This window comes from Oncorhynchus keta, unplaced genomic scaffold (assembly GCF_023373465.1).
Source record: "Oncorhynchus keta strain PuntledgeMale-10-30-2019 unplaced genomic scaffold, Oket_V2 Un_contig_942_pilon_pilon, whole genome shotgun sequence".
NCBI classification, from domain to species: Eukaryota; Metazoa; Chordata; class Actinopteri; order Salmoniformes; family Salmonidae; genus Oncorhynchus; species Oncorhynchus keta.
Window position 1 is genome coordinate 739 of NW_026290537.1, and position 11,762 is coordinate 12,500.

Genomic DNA, 11,762 nt, shown 5'->3' on the forward strand with positions numbered 1-11,762 from the left:
ATATACAGACACACTCAGTACTGGACAGAAGAATACACAGACACACGCTCAGTACTGGACAGAAACCCTTCCCAGTGACCAGTAAGTTGTAATCTCTAACCTGAACTTGGTAGGTTTTCCTGCGCAGCATATTATCCACTTAAGGCAACGCTTCACACAACTAAGAAAACATGTCTTGTGTCGCCAAACTCAATCAAGTGTAGATGCTTTCTGTGTTTGTTCGTGAGCTACAATGAGCACTATGCCTATGTGAGTGTGTGTGTGTGTGTGTGTAGTCCTGCTCGTGTGCATGTGTGTGAGAAGAGGGAGAGACCCAATAGAATGAGGTACAGAAGGCTGGTTGATGTCCGACACACAGCGACTGTTGTTCACTGGGGGAGAGAGTGGAGAAAGTGGGCGACTACTGCTGCACAGAGGGTCAGAAATGTTCCCTTTCCAAACTCAGAACAGGCCTGTCTCTTCACAACCCACAATACAGTGTGAGTTGGGGAGGGGGGGTCCTGTCTTTGTACTCTCCTTGGAGTCTGGACCTTGTCTCGCCCCCCCCAGCCAGGCCCAACATTCCTGTCTTACCAGCCGGGGTATTGAGGGGCACAACATGGCAGGCAGGGTACCGAGGTACCGAGGACGAGCGACTGGGTCAGACTGCTGGCTGCTTTCTAGAACACACCACAAACCCTGCACATACTGTACTGACACCTCCCCCACCCTGAGACACTTCACAAACCCTGCACATACTGTACTGACACCTCCCCCACCCTGAGACACTTCACAAACCCTGCACATACTGTACTGACACCTCCCCCACCCTGAGACACTTCACAAACCCTGCACATACTGTACTGACACCTCCCCCACCCTGAGACACTTCACAAACCCTGCACATACTGTACTGACATCTCCCCCACCCTGAGACACTTCACAAACCCTGCACATACTGTACTGACACCTCCCCCACCCTGAGACACTTCACACTAATGCCACTCAAGCTGAGCTGACTCAACTGAAAGATGACTCAACAATTTGACTTTGTTGAATTGAGGCTATGAAATTACTCTTAACTAAGTCTATGAACTGATTCTGAACTGACACTATTAGTTGATTCTATGAGTTGACTCTAAGAACTGACTCTGAATTGACTCTGAATTGACTCTACAGTATCAACAGTTTGTGAGTGTGAGTACCTGGAACTGCCCCAGCAGGTGACTGACTCTACAGTATGAACTGAGTGTGAGTACCTGGAACTGCCCCAGCAGGTGACTGACTCTACAGTATGAACTGAGTGTGAGTACCTGGAACTGCCCCAGCAGGTGACTGACTCTACAGTATGAACTGAGTGTGAGTACCTGGAACTGCCCCAGCAGGTGACTGACTCTACAGTATGAACTGAGTGTGAGTACCTGGAACTGCCCCAGCAGGTGACTGACTCTACAGTATGAACTGACTGTGAGTACCTGGAACTGCCCCAGCAGGTGACTGACTCTACAGTATGAACTGACTGTGAGTACCTGGAACTGCCCCGGCAGGTGACTGACTCTACAGTATGAACTGAGTGTGAGTACCTGGAACTGCCCCAGCAGGTGACTGACTCTACAGTATGAACTGAGTGTGAGTACCTGGAACTGCCCCAGCAGGTGACTGACTCTACAGTATGAACTGAGTGTGAGTACCTGGAACTGCCCCAGCAGGTGACTGACTCTACAGTATGAACTGAGTGTGAGTACCTGGAACTGCCCCAGCAGGTGACTGACTCTACAGTATGAACTGAGTGTGAGTACCTGGAACTGCCCCAGCAGGTGACTGACTCTACAGTATGAACTGACTGTGAGTACCTGGAACTGCCCCGGCAGGTGACTGACTCTACAGTATGAACTGAGTGTGAGTACCTGGAACTGCCCCAGCAGGTGACTGACTCTACAGTATGAACTGAGTGTGAGTACCTGGAACTGCCCCAGCAGGTGTCGTACAGCCTCAGGGTCTTCCAGCAGCCTCTCCTTGTGTGAGGCGTCCAGCAGGACGTTACAGGTGGTCTCTGCCTCCGTCAGCCAGTTGAGGAACTCCTTCAGGTCCAGGTAGAACTGCTGTAACAGCCTCAGAGCAGCTGACAGAGCCGCCTCACGGTCCCCAACACTACATCCACAAATAGGAACACATATACAGAAACTGTTGTTGGCACCGCTACACACACACACACAGGTCACAAGTTCAGAGGGCAAACTGGGGTCATACATCAGTGTTATGATGTGGCCTGTCACGGGAAATTTAGTAGAACTAACAGTGAGGGTCAATGTGTGTGCGTGCATTCAGATGTACTGTGCATTGTGTGTGTGTGTTCAGGTGTACTGAGAGACAGCATGATGAAGTGCTTTCAGGAGCATGTGGGACTGATGCAAACTGACTGACTGACTGATTAACTGACTGATTAACTGAATGACTGACTGATTAACTGACTGATTAACTGACTGACTAACTGACTGACTGACTGACTGATTAACTGACTGACTGACTGATTAACTGACTGATTAACTGAATGACTGACTGATTAACTGACTGACTGGTTGACTGACTGACTGACTAACTGACTGACTAACTGACTGACTAACTGACTGACTGACTGACTGATTAACTGAATGACTGACTGATTAACTGACTGACTGACTGACTGATTAACTGACTGACTGGTTGACTGACTGATTAACTGAATGACTGACTGATTAACTGACTGATTAACTGACTGACTGACTGATTAACTGACTGACTGGTTGACTGACTGACTGATTAATTGAATGACTGACTTGTTAATTAACTGACTGACTGACCGACAGACTGACTGGCTAATTGACTGACTGGTTTACTAACTGACTGACAGAATACCAGACTGACCAACTAACTGACCAACTGACTGTCTGACTAACTAACTGACTGACTGACAGGCTGACTGACAGAATACCAGACTGACTGACAAAATAACTGACTGGCTGACAGACTAACCAACTAACTGACTAACTGACTGGTTGACAGACTGACTGTCTGTCTAACTAACTGACTGACTGACAGAATACCAGACTGACTGACTAAATAACTGGTTGAGTAACTGACTAACTGACTGGTTGACTAACTGACTGGTTGTCTAACTGACTAACTGACTGGTTGACTAACTGACTAACTGACTGACTGGTTGACTAACTGACTGACTGGTTGACTAACTGACTGACTGGTTGACTAACTGACTGACAGAATACCAGACTGACTGACTAAATAACTGGTTGACTGACTGACTAAATAACTGGTTGACTGACTGGCTGACAGACTGACCAACTGACTGGTTGACTGACTGTCTGACTAACTAACTGACTGACTGACAGGCTGACTAACTAACTGAATAACTGACTGACTAACTGACTAAATAACTAACTGACTGGTTGACCAACTGACTGACAGAATAGCAGACTGACTAACTGACTAAATAACTGACTGACTGGTTGACCAACTGACTGACAGAATAGCAGACTGACTCACCGTTTGTTGATGTGCTCCCAGGTAACGTTCGTGGCGTCGGTCATCTGTGTGACCTTGTGTGTGTGGTCGGTAGAGTAAAGGGTTAAAAGCTTCCCTGCCAGGTCATTGGTCACGTCCACCTGACCCTGCCACTGGTGCAGCTCCTTCACAAACAGCTGTTGAGACCACAGAAAACAGTTATAGATAAAGACATAAAATAACGATACAGAACATCACCCTCATACACAGTAACAACCCTCTAATACACAGTAACAACCCTCTAATACACAGTAACAACCCTCTAATACACAGTAACAACCCTCTAATACACAGTAACAACCCTCTAATACACAGTAACAACCCTCTAATACACAGTAACAACCCTCTAATACACAGTAACAACCCTCTAATACACAGTAACAACCCTCTAATACACAGTAACAACCCTCTAATACACAGTAACAACCCTCTAATACACAGTAACAACCCTCTAATACACAGTAACAACCCTATAATACACAGTAACAACCCTCTAATACACAGTAACAACCCTCATACACAGTAACAACCCTCTAATACACAGTGACAACCCTCTAATACACAGTAACAACCCTCTAATACACAGTAACAACCCTCTAATACACAGTAACAGCCCTCTAATACACAGTAACAACCCTCTAATACACAGTAACAACCCTCTAATACACAGTAACAACCCTCTAATACACAGTAACAACCCTCTAATACACAGTAACAACCCTCTAATACACAGTAACAATATAGGAAGCAGAGACAGAGACCCTCTAAATATACGGCTCTGATACAGAACATCACCCTCATACACAGTAACAACCCTCTAGTGGCCCAGAGGAAGCCGAGACAGAGACCCTCTAAATATACGGCTCTGATACAGAACATCACCCTCATACACAGTAACAATATAGGAAGCAGAGACAGAGACCCTCTAAATATACAGCTCTGATACAGAACATCACCCTCATACACAGTAACAACCCTCTAGTGGCCCAGAGGAAGCCGAGACAGAGACCCTCTAAATATACGGCTCTGATACAGAACATCACCCTCATACACAGTAACAACCCTCTAGTGGCCCAGAGGAAGCCGAGACAGAGACCCTCTAAATATACAGCTCTGATACAGAACATCACCCTCATACACAGTAACAATATAGGAAGCAGAGACAGAGACCCTCTAAATATACAGCTCTGATACAGAACATCACCCTCATACACAGTAACAACCCTCTAGTGGCCCAGAGGAAGCAGAGACCCTCTAAATATACAGCTCTGATACAGAACATCACCCTCATACACAGTAACAACCCTCTAGTGGCCCAGAGGAAGCAGAGACCCTCTAAATATACAGCTCTGATACAGAACATCACCCTCATACACAGTAACAACCCTCTAGTGGCCCAGAGGAAGCAGAGACCCTCTAAATATACAGCTCTGATACAGAACATCACCCTCATACACAGTAACAACCCTCTAATACACAGTAACAACCCTCTAATACACAATAAAAACCCTCTAGTGGCCCAGAGGAAGCAGAGACCCTCTAAATATACGGCTCTGATACAGAACATCACCCTCATACACAGTAACAACCCTCTAGTGGCCCAGAGGAAGCCGAGACAGAGACCCTCTAAATATACAGCTCTGATACAGAACATCACCCTCATACACAGTAACAACCCTCTAGTGGCCCAGAGGAAGCCGAGACAGAGACCCTCTAAATACACGGCTCTGATTGGAAGTCCTCTAACTAGAGTTTAAGTTGTCACCTAGCAACAACACCTGACTCAACAAATGAAGATCCAGGATGGAAGAACATTCATATCAGTTGTTCCTCTAACTAGACTAGAGGGAGTCATAGCAACACAGGGACTGTACTAGAGGGAATCATAGCAACACAGGGACTGTACTAGAGGGAGTCATAGCAACACAGGGACTGTACTAGAGGGAGTCATAGCAACACAGGGACTGTACTAGAGGGAATCATAGCAACACAGGGACTGTACTAGAGGGAGTCATAGCAACACAGGGACTGTACTAGAGGGAATCATAGCAACACAGGGACTGTACTAGAGGGAGTCATAGCAACACAGGGACTGTACTAGAGGGAATCATAGCAACACAGGGACTGTACTAGAGGGAGTCATAGCAACACAGGGACTGTACTAGAGGGAGTCATAGCAACACAGGGACTGTACTAGAGGGAATCATAGCAACACAGGGACTGTACTAGAGGGAGTCATAGCAACACAGGGACTGTACTAGAGGGAGTCATAGCAACACAGGGACTGTACTAGAGGGAGTCATAGCAACACAGGGACTGTACTAGAGGGAGTCATAGCAACACAGGGACTGTACTAGAGGGAGTCATAGCAACACAGGGACTGTACTAGAGGGAGTCATAGCAACACAGGGACTGTACTAGAGGGAGTCATAGCAACACAGGGACTGTACTAGAGGGAGCAACACAGGGACTGTACTAGAGGGAGTCATAGCAACACAGGGACTGTACTAGAGGGAGTCATAGCAACACAGGGACTGTACTAGAGGGAGTCATAGCAACACAGGGACTGTACTAGAGGGAGTCATAGCAACACAGGGACTGTACTAGAGGGAGTCATAGCAACACAGGGACTGTACTAGAGGGAATCATAGCAACACAGGGACTGTACTAGAGGGAGTCATAGCAACACAGGGACTGTACTAGAGGGAGTCATAGCAACACAGGGACTGTACTAGAGGGAGTCATAGCAACACAGGGACTGTACTAGAGGGAGTCATAGCAACACAGGGACTGTACTAGAGGGAGTCATAGCAACACAGGGACTGTACTAGAGGGAGTCATAGCAACACAGGGACTGTACAGGGAGTCATAACACAGGGACTGTACTAGAGGGAGTCATAGCAACACAGGGACTGTACTAGAGGGAATCATAGCAACACAGGGACTGTACTAGAGGGAGTCATAGCAACACAGGGACTGTACTAGAGGGAGTCATAGCAACACAGGGACTGTACTAGAGGGAGTCATAGCAACACAGGGACTGTACTAGAGGGAGTCATAGCAACACAGGGACTGTACTAGAGGGAATCATAGCAACACAGGGACTGTACTAGTCATAGCAACACAGGGACTGGAGTCATAGCAACACAGGGACTGTACTAGAGGGAGTCATAGCAACACAGGGACTGTACTAGAGGGAATCATAGCAACACAGGGACTGTACTAGAGGGAGTCATAGCAACACAGGGACTGTACTAGAGGGAATCATAGCAACACAGGGACTGTACTAGAGGGAGTCATAGCAACACAGGGACTGTACTAGAGGGAGTCATAGCAACACAGGGACTGTACTAGAGGGAATCTAGCAACACAGGGACTGTACTAGAGGAGTCATAGCAACACAGGGACTGTACTAGAGGGAGTCATAGCAACACAGGGACTGTACTAGAGGGAGTCATAGCAACACAGGGACTGTACTAGAGGGAGTCATAGCAACACAGGGACTGTACTAGAGGGAGGCATAGCAACACAGGGACTGTACTAGAGGGAGTCATAGCAACACAGGGACTGTAACATGATTCCTGGAAACGTTGCTGAGCAGTGTGGTAGAACAGGGCCTGTTGTAATATTCAGTATTCCAGGCTTTGCTACTCTAGTCTCATTACATTCTCATCCTGTTATACTGTAGTGATGAGGATTCCTCATCTAGTCCTTATCAGAGAGACGCCTCACAGCTTTACACATATTACCTTCCTGGAATCATCTCCACTCCGTGCTGCACATGCTCAACTGTGTGTGTGTGTGTGTGTGTGTGCGTGTGTGTGTGTGTGTGTGTGTGTGTGTGTGTGTGAGAGTGAGAGTGAGAGTGAGAGAGAGAGAGAGAGAGAGAGAGAGAGAGAGAGGGTTCGCCAGGGTTGCAACCTGAGCCCTGCACTCTTCAATATTTACATCAGCGAATCGGCCACTATTCTAGATAAATCCTCAGCCCTGGTGAGCTTAAACGCCTATTCTTTGCTGATGACCAATGCCTGCTGACACCCACAGCACATGGCCTACAGCAGAGCCTGGACCTGCTAGAGCAGTACTGCCAGTCCTGGTACCTGGCAGTAAACCCCCACAGCACATGGCCTACAGCAGAGCCTGGACCTGCTAGAGCAGTACTGCCAGACCTGGGCCCTGGCAGTAAACCCCCACAACACATGGCCTACAGCAGAGCCTGGACCTGCTAGAGCAGTACTGCCAGTCCTGGTACCTGGCAGTAAACCCCCACAGCACATGGCCTACAGCAGAGCCTGGACCTGCTAGAGCAGTACTGCCAGACCTGGGCCCTGGCAGTAAACCCCCACAACACATGTACAACATACTGAAGCCTCAGTCCCCTCATCTAGCTGGTCCTGAGTTCACAAAACTGTTCTACTAACATACTGAAGCCTCAGTCCCCTCATCCAGCTGGTCATGAGTTCACAAAACTGTTCTACTAACATACTGAAGCCTCAGTCCCCTCATCCAGCTGGTCCTGAGTTCACAAAACTGTTCTACTAACATACTGAAGCCTCAGTCCCCTCATCCAGCTGGTCCTGAGTTCACAAAACTGTTCTACTAACATACTGAAGCCTCAGTCCCCTCATCCAGCTGGTCCTGAGTTCACAAACCTGTTCTACTAACATACTGAAGCCTCAGGACCAGAACATCCAATCAATCAGAATAAACCAAATTACAACACAGTCAAAACAAAACTACATTGCTCACTGGGAAACACAAGCCCAAACACAAATCACAATGCAGTGCTATCTGGCCCTAAATGGACAGTACACCGTGGCTAACTATTTGACCATGGTTACTGATCAAAACCTTAGAAAAACCTTGCCAAAGTACAGGCTCAGTGAGCACAGCCTTGCCATTGAGAAGGGTAGACACAGGAAAACCTGGCTCCCTGTAGAGGAAAGGCTGTGCAACCACTGCACCACAGCAGAACCTGGCTCCCTGTAGAGGAAAGGCTGTGCAACCACTGCACCACAGCAGAACCTGGCTCCCTATAGAGGAAAGGCTGTCCAACCACTGCACCACAGCAGAACCCGAGACAGAGCTGCATTTCCTGACAAAATGTAAAAAATATAAAACAATTAGAGAGTGTCATTTTCTCAAATTTGAAACCCTTATTCAAGGTTTGAAAGACCTCTCTGATGAGGATAGGCTACCCGTCCTGTTGGGGGAGGACGCAGAGAGCTGTGGGTTGGCAGCGCACTACATTGCTGTCTGCCACCAATCAACCTGCACAAGTCCTCTATGCTTATTGTTACTGTTCAATGTCTGGTTGTTTTGACCCTTGGCTAGTGTTACTGTTCAATGTCTGGTTGTTTTGACCCTTGGTTAGTGTTACTGTTCAATGTCTGGTTGTTTTGACCCTTGGTTATTGTTACTGTTCAATGTCTGGTTGTTTTGATCCTTGGTTAGTGTTACTGTTCAATGTCTGGTTGTTTTGACCCTTGGTTATTGTTACAGTTCAATGTCTGGTTGTTTTGACCCTTGGTTAGTGTTACTGTTCAATGTCTGGTTGTTTTGACCCTTGGTTAGTGTTACTGTTCAATGTCTGGTTGTTTTGACCCTTGGTTAGTGTTACTGTTCAATGTCTGGTTGTTTTGACCCTTGGTTAGTGTTACTGTTCAATGTCTGGTTGTTTTGACCCTTGGTTAGTGTTACTGTTCAATGTCTGGTTGTTTTGACCCTTGGTTATTGTTACAGTTCAATGTCTGGTTGTTTTGACCCTTGGTTAGTGTTACTGTTCAATGTCTGGTTGTTTTGACCCTTGGTTATTGTTACAGTTCAATGTCTGGTTGTTTTGACCCTTGGTTAGTGTTACTGTTCAATGTCTGGTTGTTTTGACCCTTGGTTAGTGTTACTGTTCAATGTCTGGTTGTTTTGACCCTTGGTTAGTGTTACTGTTCAATGTCTCGTTGTTTTGACCCTTGGTTAGTGTTACTGTTCAATGTCTGGTTGTTTTGACCCTTGGTTAGTGTTACTGTTCAATGTCTGGTTGTTTTGACCCTTGGTTAGTGTTACTGTTCAATGTCTGGTTGTTTTGACCCTTGGTTAGTGTTACTGTTCAATGTCTGGTTGTTTTGACCCTTGGTTAGTGTTACTGTTCAATGTCTGGTTGTTTTGACCCTTGGTTATTGTTACTGTTCAATGTCTGGTTGTTTTGACCCTTGGTTATTGTTACTGTTCAATGTCTGGTTGTTTTGACCCTTGGTTAGTGTTACTGTTCAATGTCTGGTTGTTTTGACCCTTGGTTATTGTTACTGTTCAATGTCTGGTTGTTTTGACCCTTGGTTATTGTTACTGTTCAATGTCTGGTTGTTTTGACCCTTGGTTATTGTTACTGTTCAATGTCTGGTTGTTTTGACCCTTGGTTAGTGTTACAGTTCAATGTCTGGTTGTTTTGACCCTTGGTTATTGTTACTGTTCAATGTCTGGTTGTTTTGACCCTTGGTTAGTGTTACTGTTCAATGTCTGGTTGTTTTGACCCTTGGTTAGTGTTACTGTTCAATGTCTGGTTGTTTTGACCCTTGGTTAGTGTTACTGTTCAATGTCTGGTTGTTTTGACCCTTGGTTAGTGTTACTGTTCAATGTCTGGTTGTTTTGACCCTTGGTTAGTGTTACTGTTCAATGTCTGGTTGTTTTGACCCTTGGTTAGTGTTACTGTTCAATGTCTGGTTGTTTTGACCCTTGGTTAGTGTTACTGTTCAATGTCTGGTTGTTTTGACCCTTGGTTAGTGTTACTGTCGTCCCGTTGACAATGTTGATTCCTATTATCTTCATATTGTAAATATCCAAAGGCAATATGTACATTGTTACGTCATGCCAATAAAGCACACTGAATTGAGAGAGAGAGAGAGAGAGAGAGAGAGAGAGAGAGGGGTAGAGAGAGAGAGAGGGGTAGAGAGAGAGAGAGAGGGGTAGAGAGAGAGAGAGGGGTAGAGAGAGAGAGGGGTAGAGAGTGTATGTGTGTGTTTGTGCACATATGTGTGTGCGTATGTGTGTGTTTGTGTGTGCATGTGTGTGTAACCTTGAGGTCAGTGTTTTGCTTCTTCAGAGCATCCATGGTGTAGGAAATATCCTGCCACGACTCCAGCTTGTCATTGGCTCGTTTGATGAGAGGTTCAACCTCCTTCCTGGCGTCCAACCAATCAGAGGAGTCCTGCAGCATGTTTTGTAGCTGTTGATGTCTATCAGCCAGTCTGCCCTGTGACTCTTCCCAGTGGGTCTGCAACCTGTCAACTAAAACACACACACACACACACACACACACACACACACACACACACACACACACACACACACACACACACACACACACACACACACACACACACACACACACACACACACACACACACACACACACTGAGTGAGATCGACTACAACCCACCTGATCAACAAATCTCCCTGCATCCAAAATCCCTAGTCATTATCATTAGTACATCAGTTAGTTTGTTCAGTCAGCGACTGGGCTGAAACAAGGTTCTCTAACAGGCCATACTGATAGTTTGTGGTTATTAATGGAGTCAGTGATGAGTTTGTGTTTAGTAATAACAGTTTGTGGTCAGTTTGTGGTCCGTTTGTGGTCAGTTTGTGGTCAGTTTGTGGTCAGTTTGTGGACCGTTTGTGGTCAGTTTGTGGTCAGTTTGTGGTCCGTTTGTGGTCAGTTTGTGGACCGTTTGTGGTCCGTTTGAGGTCAGTTTGTGGTCAGTTTGTGGTCAGATCATTGGTGATAGTTGGTCAGTTTGTGGTCAGTTTGTGGTCAGTTTGTGGTCAGATCATTGGTGATAGTTGGTCAGTTTGTGGTCCGTTTGAGGTCAATTTGCGGTCAGTTTGTGGTCAGTTTGCGGTCAGTTTGTGGTCAGTTTGTGGTCCGTTTGCAGTCAGTAAGCATAGTAAGTAATGGTTGTGGTTGGCGTACTGCGGTCGGTGATAGCAGCTCGTGTCTCCTGGTTGTTGGTTTTGTTCTTCAGGTTCTGGGCTGCAGTCAGCTGACCCTCCAGCTGGGGGCGCCGCCGCTCCATGTCCCCCAGTGCTCCCTACAGACAGCAAGACAGAGACAGAACATTTCAATGAATATCTGGATGGCAAGTATTTACAACTATGTGAGCCATGTATTTGAGCCATGTATTTGAGCCATGTATTTGAGCCATGTATTTGAGCCAGGTCAGTGCCTGTGTTCTCAA

The 11,762-nt window shown here is 46.4% G+C and overlaps 1 protein-coding gene across 1 annotated transcript in view; it reads right to left on the minus strand.

The window, feature by feature from the left end:
- Nucleotides 1-1,940: 1,940 nt before the first annotated feature.
- LOC118383557 (dystrophin-like) overlaps nt 1,941-11,762 on the minus strand; it is a gene marked incomplete at its 3' end in the record, with an annotated part of 21,339 nt that continues 11,517 nt past the window's right edge. The window contains exons 10-13 of the mRNA XM_052512905.1: nt 11,498-11,615; nt 10,604-10,815; nt 3,520-3,674; nt 1,941-2,130 (exon numbers count right to left, since the gene is read on the minus strand). Of these exons, the coding sequence (XP_052368865.1) occupies nt 1,941-2,130; nt 3,520-3,674; nt 10,604-10,815; nt 11,498-11,615 (675 nt within the window). The remainder of the gene's footprint in view (nt 2,131-3,519; nt 3,675-10,603; nt 10,816-11,497; nt 11,616-11,762) is intronic.